This window comes from Platichthys flesus, chromosome 9 (genome assembly GCF_949316205.1).
Source record: "Platichthys flesus chromosome 9, fPlaFle2.1, whole genome shotgun sequence".
Lineage (NCBI taxonomy): Eukaryota > Metazoa > Chordata > Actinopteri > Pleuronectiformes > Pleuronectidae > Platichthys > Platichthys flesus.
The window spans coordinates 4471123-4490253 of record NC_084953.1 but is presented as its reverse complement, the minus strand read 5'-3'; the positions used below and the strand labels follow the sequence as shown (position 1 = coordinate 4490253).

The 19131-nt window shown below is 40.9% G+C and overlaps 1 protein-coding gene across 6 annotated transcripts in view; it reads left to right on the top strand.

The window, feature by feature from the left end:
* LOC133960873 (discs large homolog 1-like protein) overlaps positions 1-19131 on the top strand; it is a 93290-nt gene that overhangs the window by 51899 nt on the left and 22260 nt on the right. For all 6 annotated transcript variants that reach the window (XM_062395725.1, XM_062395718.1, XM_062395719.1 and 3 more), the window contains 9 exons: positions 2363-2416; positions 4753-4803; positions 6886-7010; positions 8147-8316; positions 8651-8787; positions 9423-9567; positions 9900-10032; positions 12611-12767; positions 13358-13460. In XM_062395725.1, coding sequence (XP_062251709.1) covers positions 2363-2416; positions 4753-4803; positions 6886-7010; positions 8147-8316; positions 8651-8787; positions 9423-9567; positions 9900-10032; positions 12611-12767; positions 13358-13460 — 1075 coding nt within the window. The remainder of the gene's footprint in view (positions 1-2362; positions 2417-4752; positions 4804-6885; positions 7011-8146; positions 8317-8650; positions 8788-9422; positions 9568-9899; positions 10033-12610; positions 12768-13357; positions 13461-19131) is intronic.

Below are 19131 nucleotides of genomic sequence, written 5' to 3'. Positions count from 1 at the left end.
GGGCAAGGTTCCAAAGAGACACAATCACACACACACACACACACACACTCCAATACTTTACTGTTTCTTTATCCGTCCCACATACTGTAGCATGACAACTGGCTATAAATCACTTGTTTGTTTCTGTGTCTCTTTGCCTGATGAGACAAACAGGGATAGTCTGGATCTGTTTCTAAGCTGTGCCGAGCTGGACTGAACCAGACCATAATGCCCCAATAACCACACGGCTGGTGGAACAGCATTTATGTAACAACTGACAATCACTCGCGTAGAGGAATAAAACACTGTCTGGATATAGAAGCTGAGTGCGTGTTTGAGTGTGTATTAGTGAGTGCTTGCTTGTTTATATTTGTACACATTTGTACTTCTGGCCTTTCATGTAAAACAGCCACACACACACACACACACACACACACACACACAAACACAAACATGCTGATGTTACATAAGCCTGCAGTCTGACAAGGCATGTCAATGGAATCACTGGCTGACTGACCGACTGGATTTGTTCGCTCTGTGAATGACACACACGCACACACACACACACACACACACAGACTCACACACATAGGTTTAACAGCTGTGTACGCTGCCATTACAATCGTGACGGTGTTAATATCTAACCCTATCCCTTTTCTGGAGAAACCAGAGAAATAAAAAAACCTGAACAAATTCTGCAACAAAGGAAACAACAGAATCACACTGTGCCTGCACGGTGTTTGGCTTCTAAAGCTTTATCTGGTAAACTAAATTTGTGTTGACTAAACATCTGTAGACATATTTCTTCAAGATATCACCTGGTAGTGCAGCCACTTCTCGATTTAGATTTTCTATTTTGGAAGAAAACTAAAAGGGAAATTCATGGATGCTTAATAAAAAGCTCAATTGTACAGTGATCACATTTTTTACCCACCTCCTTTCAAGTGTCTCTTCCTTTCATTCAAATAAACACACACACACACACACACACACACACACACACACACACACACACCAGGATCCTAGCAGCTGCATCTGTCAGGATGTTCTTTTTCTGTCTCCTCAATATCTATCATCTGTTTCCTCCTGTGTGTCTGTTCTCACTTTTCCTTTCATTTCTCTCTTTTGTGTCTGTGCGTTTGTGTATCTCTGTGTTTGTGTGTGTGTGTTCACCCTCTGCTCCTCATCACTGTTGTTGTCGAGCAGACACATCTGACTCCTCCCACCATACCTATAATCCCCTCTGATCCCGCAGGCCCCCCCACCCACTGCCCCACCCCCTTTTCTGCTCCCTTGTGGGATCAAGCGTCCAGGCAGTTTGACTGACAGACAGTTGGACATGTGGTGGAGAGAGAGAGACACATGGACTGAGATAATATATGTGTGTGCGAGAGGGAGAAAGAAGATAAAGGAGTGGAAAGGGGGGTGAGAGAGGTCCAGATTAGTGTTGAGGGATAGATGCTGATGCTGCTGCTCTGCTCTGCTCCGTACTTACGCCGTGAACTCTGGGTGGACTCTGGGTGGACTCTGGGTGGAATGTCCATTCACCTTGTTTCCTAGTTGGTTGAACTCTTTTTTTTTCCAGCTGCAGAAGGAACGTGAAGCTGCAGGTTGCCTCCCCTGGACCGACTCGCGCATTGATGGTTTGTTGATGAGGGCTGCAGATGCTGAGAGGGCAAGTGTTAAATACCATCAGAGGACACAGGGAGGCAGCAGGTGAAAGGATGGAAGGATTACCATAGGGGCTGATATCCTCCTCTTGAAACCACAGGGAGGAAAAAGACAGCTTGTGGCTATTTATGTGATTTAGTGTGAGGTTTGTCATTGACTGTGGTTGTGTGGGAAGAAAGAGGAAAAATGATGTCAGGTAACCCCTGTTAGCAGGAGGAGGAGGAGGAGGAGGAGGAAACAAGGGAAGAGACGGAGAACCACTTGGAGAAAAGTTTGGATTTATTCAAAAAGCATGATGGATCTGGGAAGTCAGTTGAATTCAAGCCCCTGGACGGAACAGACATAGAATTAGGATAAGGTCGTCAGCTATCATGTCCTAATCAGTATTCAGAGTACAACCTGGAACCATAGTGTTGCTGCTGTCATGTAGTACTTTGTGGTGCCGTAGGGAAATGCTGAGTGTACTCGATGGACCGAGCAGTACTTTAAAGTGTGGTTATCAGTGTAGTACATTAGTATAAGGGCTGTGCAGTATGTCATGCGGTGTATACAGTCGCTCCCGGGTGCTAATCTGTAGCAGAGGTTCTCAACATGCCCTATCAAAACATGAGACGAGTAAGTGTGCGTTTGTGTGTGTGGGTGTGTGTGTGTGTGTGTGTACGTCTCTGTTTCCATGATATTAAAATGACTTGTGTTCTGTTCTCTCTTGCAGGCCAACCCTCCTCCGGTGGTGGTCAACGCAGACAGCGTGGACACGCCCCCATACGTGAGTCCCGGCTCTAACATAATGACAAACTAAATTCACACCTCGACTCCAAAGTCAAGTGAAGTTAAATCACACGGATGATTAAATCTCACGGCTGGAGGTGACTTTATGTTTATGGTGCAGCTGAAAATGCAAAATTCATCATATTTACAGCCTGACTGATTTATTGTTTGGTTAATAAAAACCAACATTTATGTTTGAAAACTTTTACTTTACTGAACAAGCAATCTAGAAAATATATACTGTATGTACAAAAGGTTTAATGTCTTTAGTCAAGTTTTATATAGTTGGTCGTATTTTCTTTTTATTTTATAGTTATATATAATGAAGCTTAAGGTTTAAATTTAATATATCGAACTACATTTCTTTGTTATAATCCCACCTAAGGAATCATTGATAACTTTCTGATATTGTTATTGGCATCGGTAAAAAAAATCCATATTAGTTGGGCAATAATCAGAATGATTTGAGATTAAATATCAGAGCAAGTTGAACTAATGCTCTTTGTGGAGAAGACCTTCGCTGTATGGTTTTATTTTTGTAGGTAATCACCAAAAAAGACTGTGAAAATAATTAATTTTCATTTATTCAGCAAAAATGTTGAACGTTTGTTGCTTTTATTTCAAATCGGAAAAATGTATAAATTATCTTTGGGTTTTTAGGCTGATGACAAACACAAGGTAATAGTAACACTCAGCAATTTTCCAGCATTCTAACGTTTTATAGATGAGGTAATTAATTGATGAAAGATTAAAATGCTTCCAGATTTATTAATGACAAAAAACGTAAAACAAGCAAACATAAAATGTAGTTAGTTGCAGGTCCAAACATTATTAGAAGAACGTATCCACTGACTGAATATTCATCAATATACTTTTCAGTGTCTTTAAATCATTTTACTGACAATCCTTTTATCTGTAATCTCATCCCTAGTTTATAAATGTAACTGAACATTTTTGTGAATATTTACTTCACATATGTTTCGTCATTGTCAGCCATAAAAAAGTTATGTCAAAGGTTATACAACTTGCTAAACTTCTCGGAGCTTCCACTGAAAACGTGCTGTCACATCAATATGTGCACTGGGACGATCGTAACCTCCTGGTTTCAGACTGGAAGCTCAGTCCGGAATTAGATGGAGATGCAGATGTCATCTTTACTGGTTGCCAGCTGCCACAGAGAATCCGTGTGGCTTGTTGTCGTTAGATAAGTTTATTATGTAATTACCACAGAACGAGTCCCTGCTGAACAATAGAGTTTCTCTGGCAGACAACTTTTAGAGCAGATGCTTCCTTTAAGAAACTTTTGTATAAGTTCTTACATAGTATTTTATAACTTTGATATCCTCAAAACTCTAGAATTAATGAACATTTACATTACAGACGATAATTGTACTATATATAAATAATTTTCACAGGAATCTGACATCTGCAGTACTAGTAGACCCTCGAAAGCAACTAAGCTTTGACCAGAATAAACTTAATTTGATTTTAGAAAAACATTTACTACTAACAAATAACGTCAAGTCTACATATATCCCTGAATGAATGTGTGTGTTTGCTGGATACTAGTTGACAGGACATGGTGGCTGATGGGAGATTGTTTGAAATGACAGGAATTCAAATTCTAAACTAATCTGACTGCACAGACACAGATTACAGCCAAGGGGATTACATTGGGCCATTGGGATGCCACTCGACCACTCTGGGTTTTTGTGTGCGTGTGTGTCTGTGTGTGTGTGTGTGTCCGTCTGCAGCTATAGCAGGAAGAACATCATCCCCCAGTTTAAACCTACTGGGACACAGAATATATAATAGTCTGCCCAGATCAGATTTAACTCAGTGCGCTTCTCACTCAGTCAGACAACGTTAGGTTAGTTTATAGAAGGAACCGTCCTGGCCGAGCTCTGTGATTGGCTCGTGCGCAACTCATCAGGGATGATCTTAGCTATGACATCACAGCTACATCATCATTAAGTACGTATTATCAGCTTAATCTGTGGGATTCATGCGTCATTCATAAATATTATTTAAAAAAACACTAAATTCACTTTTCTTTCAGACGTATAATGATTTATTCGATTATGAGATAAATCAGCTGACATGTTATGTTAGAATAATGAAGGCTGACATCGACTGGTACTGAATACCAGCACTTCAAGGTCAATCTTTATAAACGGTCAGTGTCTGAAACCATAAAAATGGCCTCTGAGTTTAAAAATAGTATCAAAATTGGTACTCAATCAATTTTCTTTTGTTCAATTTCATTTATTCATATCCACAGCCTGAAGTTTCTCATTCTCTCGTCTTCTTTCTCCTCCTCCTCCTCTCTAACAGGTCAATGGAACAGAAGCAGACTATGAGTACGAGGAAATCACGCTGGAGCGGGTAAATACTGACACTGACAACACAACAACAACAACAACAACAAGCGTGTCATCACACCAACACTCTAAAAGTCACCTCAGTCACGTCAGTGCCTCGGTGACGGAACCTCCAGCTGTTCAGTCTGACCTCCATCCTCCCTCAACTCTCCTCCATAATCACATTTCAAAAATCATCATCAGTGCTGCAGGGGCAGAAATGTGCCTGCCTGTCTTTAAACAGGGAATCATAGGAATGTATATATTCTTGCAGTATATTTGCTTTACACTGCAGTATTTAGAAATTTCACAATTAAACCCAAATTCTGTTGGAATAAATGTTTTTAAAGCGACAATAAGCATTTTGTTATTGATCGTCCTCACCTCCTGTGAGCTTAAAAATAAAGTAGGCGTTTTGACTGGGTCTGATTCTGTTTCCAAATTTAAAGTTATTCAAATTAGGTAAAATATATGTTATGATATGTTAATGTATTTAAGTACAAACATTTAAGTTAGGGTTTGATGGAGTACAGCGGTGAAAATTCAATAAATATGTTTTTTTCTATGTTTGTATTAAATAGAGGAAAATGATACTAATAGATCAGCCAATTTATACATTTGTCAATTTGGCAATGATTTCTAAAATGTTGTTTTTAAACCTCTATGACAAATAAATGTAATTGAGGCTTGAATTTTACAGTTCAACCGTAAACTTCATTTTTAATATCTATAAATTCAAAACAAATAAACCAAATATGTTGAACTTTAACTTGAGAATATATTCAACTTAAAATGTAAACATAAATGTTCTAAAATAAAAACATATCTCATCTGTAAACATTAACACAGATACTGAGGTTGAAAGGCTCAAACCGGCCGATATTATTTCTCAATCTGGTACTTAAGTACTATTTTTAGTTTCTTGAATTTTATCCTAAATTGCTTTATGTAAGAATAGTAAGTGAATGTGATATAATACATTTTACTGCATCGCATTTTCATGGCAGCTGCAGACACAGTTATGATTTAGGTCGTCTTTTAATGAAACAAATGCACATGAATTAAGTCTTTTATTATTTTTGGGGATGACACATTCGGGACCAGAACACATTCGACCTCACAGGAGGAAGAACTTATTTTCTTTTGCACATTACTGAAAAACAAATCTTTTTCACGTAAAGCATAAAATAGACGAATAAAGGCAGAGAGATAAAACTCCCTCTTCTCCCTCCCTCTCATCTTTCTGTTCTTTCCTTCACGCCGCCCATCACTGGTCCGACTCCGCTGACCCTCTTTCCCCGTCCTCTCTCATCCCTCCTTCCCCACCTCCCTCTCTCGATCCTCTCCCCCTCCTCTCTCATTATATTCCCCTCTCCTCTCACCCCGAGGCTCTCTCTCCGCCCGTCTCCCTCTCTCACTCTATTCTCCTGTGACCTGGTTCTGTCTGCTCGACTGGATCTGCTTTAAAGACACTATGGACGCAAACACAGGCACAGACATTACACACACATTTAAAGCTTTATGCCCGGTGACAGAGCACGAGAGAGAGCGAGAGAGGAAACGTGGACAGAGCCATGGCTGCCGTCAGGTGGCCTGTTCAATGTATGGAGCTGATCTATTATACCTGGAGCACTACATGCTTATTAAATGAAGAGAAAGCAGGATGACAAACTAAAAGTAGTTTGGACATGAACAACATGGAGGAGATGCTCTCCTCTGATTTGTTTGTACACAGTATTTAAAATGTAGTTTGGTGATGTGGCGATGATTTGTGAGATTTTGGCGACAGGAGCTGTTAATCCAGAGGAAAGATTATAAGGGCGTCCTTTTCAGTTTGTTGTGTAACTGGTGTGTCTGGTGTGGGATTTACATCATTAATATGCAACTTTGTTTATTGCCAGAAAAGGCACAACATAAACATTTTAAAAAAAATGGTTTTAGATTAAGATTAATAAGAATCTCCCCGATATTGTCATAAATCATAAAGTCTTCTTTCTCCTCTTATGAAACTAGTGTTGATAATCAGATGTTTCTTTTTCTTCATTTAAACTCACTGTGTGTATGTGTGTTTGTGTGTTTGTGTGTGTGTGTGTGTGTGTCTGTGCAGGGTAACTCAGGCCTCGGGTTCAGTATCGCAGGAGGGACCGATAACCCCCACATCGGAGAAGACCCCTCCATCTTCATCACCAAGATCATACCCGGAGGGGCGGCGGCTCAGAATGGACGACTCAGGTATAATCACACATTCTTGTGAAATACGACGGCTCACATTATTTCCCTGGAGACACATCTCATCCCAAAATGTGCCACAAGCTCAAAGTACCTGGTGTTTGTTAGTTAGTTTCCAAGATTACACCGAAAAATACAAAAGTGATTTCCATGGAATATCGTCCAAGGTTCATTTTGGATCTGATTCAGGATTTTCTTTCACTTTCTCTAACATGACAAAATAGATCGAAACCAATTTGTAACCCATTGAATTAAACTCAGTGCAAAAAAAATTAAGATGGTGACATATTTCTTTGCACAATGCAATGATCAAAGTTTGAATATCTGACCTGATCCAGGACCTGTCAGACATGGAATCAGGGAAAGCAAGCGAGTCAGAGACAGGGTCACACACAAACTCAACTCATCGCATCTAACACTAACTGCATCGGGTCGAGCTTGGTTGGTTTTCTCTCATGTTCAGATGAGTTGTGACACAAAATGCAGCCTGAGCTTCACTACGACATTTTGGAAAAGGCTTGTCATTGCAAATTGGATCAGTATCAGTCAACATTGGCACGCTGCAAAAACAGCAAGAAACTCTTCTGGGAAATTAGTTTCACCTCCTAGTCATCGGTTTGCAGTCATGAGTTTAATGTCGTGGCACATCATTGAAATCAGGCATCAGTTCTGTCGTCGCCTCGAGACATCGAAGTCAATCAGTGTTTTTCTAACGGCTGCTGCACGGAAACAATAAACTGAACGTCTCCAGTATTTTTCTCAATCTTCAGTTTCTGTGACCGTCACTGATATTTGAATGTCTCGCCCTCGACAGACGTTTTACAGCCACTGGTCACAGAGAAGCTGTTGATTCGTGAACAGCAGATGTTCAGGTTGAACCGGACGTTTCCACCGAATGAGTCTTCACCTCACTTCACTTTAGTGGCCACGCAACCAGAGTCAATGAAGCAGTTTAACAGCACTCAGACACATCAGTCGAAAACCTTCTCCTTAACTGAACCTTAGCAGGAAACCTCTGCTGTACATTTCTATCCCATGTTCCAGGTTGAGATCGAGCGCTGGTAACATTTGCATTTCTCCATCGTTCATCTCCACGTGCAATTCAAATGACATCTTCCCTGCTTGTGACCGACCTGCAGGGTGAACGACTGCATAGTGCGAGTGAACGAGGCCGACGTCAGGGAGGTGACGCACAGCGGGGCCGTGGAGGCGCTGAAGGATGCAGGAGGTCTCGTCCGCCTGTGCATCCGACGCAGGAGGAGCCTCACTGAGAGAATCCTGGATATCAAGCTGGTCAAAGGCCCAAAAGGTCAGTAAGCATATAGAAAGAGCAGTGTGGAATACAGGGAGATACTGTTATCTGGCTCATTATGTTTTTAATCAAAATATTGTTTTAAGAGACGATGAGGGAACACAAACATTTACTCTGTAAAACTAAAACACAGGAACAACTCTGGGACTTTTGTGTAGAAGTCGAAAAGTTGTCGCATTGTAGTTAACATGATTGTTTTTGCCCGAGGGAACAATTGAATATGTCCCACTATTACAGATTAACATAGAAAGTGAACCTCAGGACGTCACATTACTGCAGTGAATGCGAATATCCATCAAAATGATTCAAAGCGTGATGTGTTGTGTGACAGGTTTAGGATTCAGCATAGCAGGTGGAGTTGGAAACCAACACGTGCCAGGCGACAACAGCATCTACGTGACGAAAGTCATCGAGGGAGGAGCTGCACACAAAGACGGACGGCTACAGATCGGGGACAAACTCGTAGCTGTGAGAATCACACTTTTTTATTGTTGTCATTTCCTATTTGCACGTGTGTAACGATACAAAACTCTGTACATCAGAATCTGCAGCAGGTGAAAATGAAAATAAAAAGCAGTAAAGAAAATGTTTGCTTCGACTCTCAGATGAGACCATGATTCAGTTTTTAGTTCCAAGTAGATCACAAATAATGTCCCTTAACATCTTCAACAGCACCAAATACTGCATAAATCAATAGTTTTATTATATTCAATGATTTTAGTAACACCAAATATGAATATATTAAACCAGACTTGTAATATTTTCAGATGAATCCTACTTGTTTTTACTTAAAACTGAGGCCTGAGCAGAAAGACAAGGAGTGTCATCTTCATTAATCCACTTTTGTATTTAATCTTATGTGTAAAAAAGGACGTGTTAAGTATCACCTGTCAGGAAGCTGTCTTCTAACAACAGATTAAGTATCTTAGAGAAGGACAGAGTCTGTTAAAGGTGATTTGACTGAAATCCATGTGGAAGCAAATCCAGCATGAAAACAACTTCCTCCTCATCAAATCAATGTCCAGCCTCAGTGTTGTGTGTGTGTTGTCTGTGTGTTCAGCCTTTGTCTAACACAGTGCATGTGTGTGTGTGTGTGTGTCCAGGTGAACAGCTCCTGTTTGGAGGAGGTGTCTCACGAGGAGGCGGTGGCTGCCCTCAAGTCGACTCCTGACGTTGTGTACCTCCGTGTGGCCAAACACACGTCGCTTTTTATCAACGACAACTTCCCTCCGCCTGATGTCACCAACTGTACGTACACACACACACACACACACACACACACACACACACACACACACATGCAGCTTTTAGTACAATAGTTTGTTCATAGTTATATTGCATAACGTGGCAAGCAGCTTGCAGTGATAACTTTCTATGACAAAATCACAATAGGCAACAAAACCCACGAACACCATTGTCCCTATTGTCTACTGTGTTTTTTGTTGTATCAGGAAACGAGTACATGAGACTGCCATCATCACAACTCTACTAAATGTTATCATATTTCTTATAACATTAAAAATGAACTTATTTTTATGTTGGAAAGTTAAATAGAACTTTTGTTGTTTGTGTCCCTCCAGCGTACTCCCCACATCAAGACAACCATATAAGCCCTTACATGAGTGGCAGCCAGTCTGTGAGCCCGGCTCCGTTAACCACTCCCAGATACTCACCACTGCCCAGGGCCATGACCGGAGACGAGGAGATCCCCAGGTGAGAGATCACACACACACACACACAAACACACAAACAAACACACAAACACACACACACACACACACACACACACACACACACACACAAACCCCAAGAAAACCTGTGGCCATAACTCAAGACAGATTGATCTGATTATTACTACATTTCACAAAAAATGAATTAAATTTTGATATTTTATAGAAAACGGTCAAAGGTCATCTTCACAGTATATAAAAGTAGTTTTCTTGACTATAACTAAGAATCAAAAGGAATTTGTAATTTCAGTGGAATCATACAAAAGTAAAGTTTGAGTACATGATGTTGCCATCACAGTAAAACAGTTGTGTTACACTGGATTAACATGTAGCTAGCTTTAATATTATTCTCATTGAAGCTTCAACTGCTGAATATGTACAACTATAATATCTCACGGAAGTTTTTCCGGTTATTGAAAAGTTTGTCGAAAAAAGTAAATTCCAAATTATGTCGCAGCAATAAGGGAAGTCTGCTGCTTCTTCTTCGCCTTACTAAAATCAGTGTGTGTGTGTGTATGTGAGTGTGTGTGTGTGTGTGTGTGTGAGTGTGTGAGTGTGTGTTTGTTTGGCAGGAAAAGGCAAATGGCAGTGTACATATTTTGTCTCAGGAATCAGGCCACATGTGCACACACGCACAGACACACACGCAGGCAGATCCTTGTTGCCGCTCTCCTGTCTTTAATCCATTTTAATGGACGGATTACAGCCTATCACGGCCCTCGTCACTCAACTGGCATCGCCGTGGCTACCAGAATATGACTCATTTCGTCATCGACCTTTGGGCCAATCAGAGCTCTTTGTTTCTAATAAATCTGATAAGCCTCAGGCCGACTGCAGTATGGTCACTTTGACGTCTGCCATTCTCTTCTCTCTGCTTGTTTTCCTTCTCTACGTTCATCCCTCGCTACCTCACGTCTGATTGGTTTGTCCTGGAGGGTGATGAGTTTCAATGATCACAGTTTTAGGAACACCTGGTTTCTCCCGTTTCAGGTTTTTACGATGAGCGACGCGCTGATTCCAGAACTTTAACCCAGAGTCTCTGCCAAACCAGATTACCAAACCAAAACCAGAAAACTCTTCTCCCCCAATTCGATATCTGTTGACCTCACGGCGTGCTGGGTAATATGTCTTAATCTGTGGTGCAGAAAGACAGTGAGATTTCAGCAATCATACGACATGGATCTAATACATTTGATTGATGTGTGTCGCCTGTAGAAGGTTAAACCATCTCCTGAATCACAGGCTCCATCAGTAACAGGAGCAACGCGTCCTCAGCGTGCGTCATCCGTCTGAGCCATCGCCGTGGAACACGATGACGTGAAGCGAGACTCGAGTCCTTCATCACAGTCGTCATTTTCATGTGTGTGGAAAAGATTAGGAAAAGAGGCGTCATTCATTCAGTGCATTATTTCATACTGTGTTCTTATTGGTTGGTGACAGGACATGTGGTAGACGTGTAGCAGTCACATCATCAGCTGATCGTCCCTCATTTCTGTTACTGTCACAGCTTTTTATTTGGTTGCCAAAATATCTGCGTGTTTCTGTCACGTTGGAAATTTTTTGTCAAATTCCCAGTGTAAACAGTCACTGAAATTAATTTAAATAATATATACTTATATGACTACTACTACTAGTACTACTACTACTACTACTTCTACTACTACTTCTACTACCATCCATCTTTAAATTGAATCCAGCTGCAGCTAATTTCACCGGCTTATAGATATCAGTCCTCTTAATACGCCATACTTTTAAAATCAAGATCCATAAATGATTACCTGGGAAAACTGTGAAACTGTTTATAAACATCCCGTTTCCCATATTTAAGAAATTAAAAAAATACTCCTGTATCCTACTCATGATCTGAATCAGCACCAAGATTTTATGAGTTGTTCCCTCCAACCTTCAACAACGTTTTGTGGTAAATTGCCCATTAATTTGTGTTTAATGTTGTTTACAAACTAACACACGAAGTGGTGAAAAGTAAACATTATTTAGTGCTGTCATGCAAGATGAAGAGAATCATGCAGGTCCAGTGTTTAGACCAGTTTCACAGATCTGTCTTTAGCATGTGTCTGTGTTTCTTGTGGATCTCCAGCCTGAGAGCTTGTTTCCTGCTGATTCGCTAAAGAATCAAACCATGAATTTAAAAACAGACTGAGTCAGCAGCAACGTGTCGTTAGTGGTGCTTGAACAAAACAGAGGCAATGCAACACTGACATCTGCTGTTCACCGAGGGGAAAGATTTTCCCCCTGAGATGAACCATTATTCACCACATTACTCATGTCACAGCTGTTACACAGCCCGAAAACATTTAAATGTACTTTTTTGATATGTTTTAAATTCTAGATGGTATCATCTATGGATCCCTTCTCTCTTTGCTCCTTATAACTGAATGTGGTTAAGAAAGTTTTAATTTCAGCTTAACAGAATCAACTGTCTGAGTCCTAACTGATTGTATGTTTCTTAATTTGTTTTTTAAATCATGTTCTAATTAGTATAAATGTTAGATACCATCATCTTCTATGGTTTTAAAGTGTATGTTTGATTTGTCCTCCAGAGAACCCCGGCGGGTGGTGCTGCAGCGAGGGTCCACGGGTCTCGGCTTCAACATCGTGGGCGGAGAGGACGGAGAGGGAATCTTCATCTCCTTCATTCTGGCCGGAGGTCCGGCCGATCTGTGTGGGGAGCTGCGGAAGGGAGACCGCATCCTGTCGGTAAGAGCTCACGCCTCATAAAGTCAACACCACCCCTGTCACCATTACTTTTATTAATAACTGGGACTCGGCCGTTATTGCTGCAGAGGTAACACGGTGTCAGCCAGGGAGTCGTTCTGTGAGTTGATCTGGTGTTAATGTCTCTGTACATTATTGATGCAGAGTCACATTAACAGAAATCTTTGCAGAAACCTTGATTCACAGCGTCTGCGACAGTTTAAACTGGTGAACCCAGTCAGTCACCAGTAAAGGCTGCTGGGAAATGTGTGTGTTATTAACCCCCCCATCGCCCAGAAGTGAAATATAGATTTAATCTTCCCCAGACTCTGAAAAAAACTGCTGAACTGCTAGGTATTAATATATGCAGGCACTGACATTGAAGGATTCTATGCATGAAACAAGCCTGCACAGAGTACACGTGCACACACACACACAAACACACACACACACACACACACGTGACTGGTCACCTGTGTGTTATCGACCCACTGAGACGTACAGCGTCCCTAGTGCTGTTCTCGTCTCACTTTACATTTACTGCCATCGATCCAGCGTGGGCGCTCATGCTCTCTGTCCGTGTCGGTGTGCAGGTGAACGGCGTGGACTTGTCCAGTGCGACACACGAGCAGGCGGCCGCCGCGCTGAAGAACGCAGGACAGACCGTGACCATAGTAGCGCAGTACAGACCTGAGGGTGAGTACTGAAGACTAATACAGCATATTTTCATCTATTTGTTACAGATCTGACAATATATGTGTGAAATACTTTAGGTTTTTGTGTGGTGGAAATGTAGGTGTATCTAGAGAAATTTGGCCAAATATGAATTTCTTTGGATACTTGATGATGATTCTGGCAGTTTATAGTGATAGCAGAATATGTGATGAAGCTCAAAAGTATTCAAGAGGTTGTAGCTACGGAAAAAAAGCTGTTTATAGGCAAAGAAAATAATAAAACCAACTTAAATCAGTATTTTATGTGTGAATCAGTGATGACATGTAGCCTTTTTTATGAGGTGCTGGTATTCTACTCTATTACGTTGTTGGAAGTCTAGTGCTTTGAATATTAGCACGATAACAAAGTGGAAAGTATAACTCAAAATAAATACTCAAAGTAGTGAAGTGTCAAGTGAGAATACAGCAGGCAAATTAGCTTGTTAATAAGATTTTTAACTGTGATGGACGCAAAACTGACAAAACCAAAAAGAAAACCAATATCTCAGTATCAGGTTCCAATATGTGCTGTAAACAAAATGGTCCATGCATTTCCCTGATGTTGTGAAAGCATCACGCCCACCTTTCTATTTCTGATTCTCCCCCTCAGAGAAAACCATAGTCATCACAAACTCACCTAAAGCCTCCACAGCAACCAAAGAAAACCAGTAAGACCCTAAATAGCTCCTAAATCTATCAAAGTCTCAAATCCATGGTACACACATTTAATTGGTCCTCACATAGATAGAAATATAAACAAGTACACACACATACAGTCACATACACACACAAAAAACACACACACAGACTATAGGTGTCAGAGTGAGGTTTCCCTAAAGGCACCATCCTGGAGGTTTTGTCTACTGGGAGGGGCAGAAAAAGGCTGTAACCTAGGTAACCAGGTTATAACAGCTGATTGGCTCGGCTAATGGGATGGTGGGGGACCTGAGTGTAGCACTTACAGTAACCCCCCCACCACACACACACACACACACACACACTTGCACATTGTCAAACAACATCAGGTCACCTGGTCTCAGATTTCGCTTCAGAAAACGTGTCTGCAGGGAGTTGTGTTGTTTGTTTGTGTGTGTGTGTGTGTGTGTGTGTGTGTGTGTGTGTGTGTGTGTGTGTGTGTGTGTGTGTGTCTCCATGTATTATTCAGTCAGGGAGCTGGTCTCTAACTGTGTTATTTGAGAGTGGATGAGTGAACAGTATGATCCACTGGCTCACATGTCCTTTAAATAAAGAAAAACCCACAACCTCCTGTTCACGTAATTGGATGCTGGAGTTAAAATGCTGGAACATAATGAAGTTCCTGTGTTTGCACTATGCAAATGTCAGGGAAGCTCATAAGGACGTAATCCATACATCACACTGGAAACCAAGATGAATGGATTATGAATTCTGAAAGGTCATACTGACATGATATATGGATTATGATTTCTAATTTTAGGAGAGAGAGAGTGTGATTAAATATAAATCCTGATATCTGATACTGGTACTGATATAGGATATTGCTCCGTTATGTGGTTTGGTATTTATAACAATAGCGCGGATCTAGAGGAGCACTCTATTCATCTCGACTGTTTTTATTGCATCATAAGTCAGCACTGCTCATTTTGTCAGGACAGAGTTAAAGGTTCTCTCTTGAGGTGATGCTGCTCTGTTAGGTCTTATTTAATCATAAATAGTGATTCAGTAAATTCAAATATGTATTTATTAAACGTAATGTTACCTTACATTTAAAGGAATGATCCCAATCTCTTACACACATACGGCTTATTAATTAAACGCTGGTTTCAGATCAGCACTCTCTCTCCACAACAAATATGACTAAATCTAATGAGTTGTGTGTTTGTAAATCCATGCATTTACATTAATCAACAAATCTGTATCTTATTTAATTTACAGTAATCATCCGCAACATTATGACAGGAAGGAAACTTCTCTTTGCAGCTCGGTTACCGATTCATAAGTGCAATTTGCTGGTGAAAATTAAAAGTTAGTACCATGTGGATGTGGCTTTACTTTAAAAAGAAGAGCTACATGCTTTTTACTTACAAATTTAAAACCTTATCTGTTGTAGCAAATAAACTGGTACATGTGAGTTTCCACATCAGTGAAGTACTATTTTGAACTATTTGAACATAGTGTCTGAACTTCAACACCGGTTCAGGGTGAATAAGAAAAGTTGTGTTAAACTTTTGTCTGAGATCTGAGTGTAATCAGAATGTCATCAGTCTTTTTTATTCAGTAGTCAGACCATGAAGACGCAGCACACTGAATATGTTACTTATATCCTACAGTTGACCCACAAATATTTTCAGCTTAAAGCTTCTTCGGCCTAAGAGAGAATGTGTAGAGAGCACAGATGTTGTGTACTTTTGTTTGAACCCACTCTGAATGGAACGATGATGATCAAGTGTCAGTGGCTCAGGTTGTATTTGGTTGCTGCCTCTGGGAAGAAACCAGTTTGGTGCAATTCACCAGAGTTTGTAAAGAGCCTCGTAAGATCAGCACCATGGACAGCGACCGACTCACTTACATGTAAAAAAGAGTCTGGTGGATTCACTGTGTGTGTGTGTGTGTGAGTGTGTGTGTGTGACTGTGTGTGTGACTGTGTGTGTGTGTCTGACTGTGTGTGTTTGTGTGTGTGTGTGTGTGTGTCTGTGTGTGTGTGTGTGTGTGTGTGTGTGCGTGCGTACATGCGTGTGTGTGTATCGTGACTATCCTACAGACCACATTAGTGACAGTTGAATGGGACTCCATATCAGACCTTCTGTCCACGCTGAGCTTTGGTCAGCACTGTGCATGTGTCTATCATTGTGTGAGTGTGTGTGAGTGTGTGTCCATGTTTGTCCCCTTCCTGTGGCTACGCCGTGCAGTGACCAGCAGTGCTCCCTGTGTCTCATAAAGCACTTCCTGCCAACAAGAAAGAAAATCATAATAACCTCCACCAGGGGAGGAAAAGTGTGTGTGTGTGTGTGTGTGTGTGTGTGTGGTCTCTGTATTATTCATTATTACTGTGTTAATAATAATTCACATTATGGGAAGTTGTCCTTCTAATACGGACACAAAACTAACCCAGCATAATGTAAACCATTAAATGTTAAGGAAAACATGTTTATGGTTTGCTTGAGGCGTGTGTGTGTGTGTGTGTGTGTGTGTGTGTGTATGTGTGTGAATCCAGGTCTCCCCCTGTTATTTGAATTAAATAAGGTGCCCACTGTGGCCAAACGCAGCACCTTATGGCGTTTGTGTGTGTGTATGTGTTGGTGTGTGTCTGTGGTGCAGTGACAGGGTTGGTTTAAGCTGATGCAGCAGATATAGACCTGTGTTTATTTGCAGTGGAGCAGATGGAAAGTGTCTGTTGAAAGTCGTCATGCTGTTAATGCAGGCGTCCCTCTTCACGTTTCAGGCTATTTTCAGCCAGTTTTATATGTCAGACCTGTGGTTACAATATGTCATGTGACTGGATTTCATCCCAAATCTCCCCACTGTGTGAATTGTTTTAGAATAATCAGAGAATGATGAAAAAAAACATTGTCTTTAATATTGTCTACTCAACTATGAACCACAACCCTGTAAATACTGTCTGTGATTATAATGCAGTGTTTTCAACTTTAACCTCTAGAAATACCAATAATTCCTTTATTTATAAATCACTTTTTAATCAAAATGCACAAAGAGGAAGATTATTAAACACATGCGAGGATGAAGGAACTTTAAAACAAAGCATGTCTCTATCTTAATGCAGCTCTGTTGCAGTCTGATATGTCTTAGAAGGTATTTTAGCCACAGTCCACTGGCCTGGAGCAAAGAGACGGCGCTGAAGAGGCCTGGTGACCTGAAGAGATTATATTTTTAAACATGTAGACTTCAACTTTCCTGACTCCGGCTACATCTCCTCAGGACATGTTTTACATTCAGTTGAAGTGAAGTGTGTTTCTGCTTGAACTCAGAATCTCAGGGCTCCAGTTCAGGTTAAACAGAGAAATACCTGGACATGCATCAGAAAACCAAAAACGTCCTAAAACTGTGTGATGTCCTGCAGCGCCTGAGGACTCCTGATGTGCGACTGGTGACGCCTGAACCTTCACTGCAGTATTAGTCAGTAGGATTACACATTACCATCACACACACACACACACACACACACACAGCACACACAGAGAGGCATGTCTGTCAGCAGCAATACTGAGGTGATGCAGGAAGGATTATCTTCACTTCTCTTGGCCTGCTTATTACACATTGTGTGTCAGTGTGTGTGTTACTGTGTGTGCGTTAGTTTGTCGTGCAGCGGGTGTTAAGCAGGATTAACGGCTCCGTCTCTGGGCTCTCAGACTTTAAGTTGTGGGAGTTTCTATCGAACACACACTCAGTGGGTGCTGCTCTCTTTTCTTTTCCCACCTCATTTTTATTGCTCTTATTTTTCCGTCTCCTCCACCTGTCAGCCCCCGCTCGGCTCCCCAGTCCTGCTGGTGTCTCTGGTAATGGTCTGACTCATCGCCCACATACTGGGATTTGGGGGATTTGAGGCGTCACTTGGAACAAGATGGGGACTGATTGGAGATGTGCAGCGTGTCACCTCGTACTGTCACGCTCAGAGTTTTATTAGCTGCCAGAGGTGAAACACATTCCTGCAGCTTTGACATTCAAACTTGAGTTCACCCATTAAAATGAGAATATTCCTTTTAAGCGTTTCCACCTTTTCCAGAACAATTCCTTTCTCCTCTCATCTCCTCTGCAATCAGTCAATCAAAACCACTATAGATTACTGAACTGGATCAGTAGCAGATGAGCCTCTAACAGCACGACTATTTTTAGAGCCTGAACCTTCTGTAGGTTCTTGTTCACGGATATAAAAGACTCACAGAGCTCTTTATTATTCCAGCTGATCAGACACAGGATTTAGATAACATTCTATATGTACACAGAAATAAATAGACAAAAAGGCTCTAAAGTAAAAGTAAAAACACCACATTAACTTTTCTACTTCAGTAAAAGCAAACAAGCACTTGCTTTTAAATATACTGTCTAAATTACTTTCAGATGGTCTGTTACATTAGTTTATGGTGACGAGTTTCTGCGTCTTTACGGCACGAGCAAAAGTTAAAAGTATCTGAAAATAAATTGAAAAGTAAATGTACTTTCTTACGTCCAACTAATCTTAGAAAAAAGTTTGGCCTGTTCATTTCTTGGACATTTTGATTCTTATCCTACTGGACAGTGTGAACATGTATATATATATATATATATATGTCGTAACTGGAAAGTGTTTTTTTTTTCCAGAAAACTTGTTTGCATTGTTCTTAATTGATCAACATCCTTGTAAAAATCATCATTCATATTTAATTGATTTTTTGAGGTTTATTGCCCTTTGTTGTTTAAAGTTATTCTCAGCTTAAGTGAGAATAGAGGACCTTAGAAGAAAATACTGGTGCAATGCATAACATATCAGAACCAGTGGTTTTCTCATGGATCACACCAAAGATGCACAATGCAGAAACGGTCTGAATGGAGAAACAATACTCCTCTAGAGAGAGGAGGAGAGGGAAGGGGGGAGGAGGAGAGAGGAGGAGGATGAGGAGAGGAAACGAGAGGAGAGGAGAGGAGAGGTAAATGAGGAAACAAGGGAATATAAGCCCCAG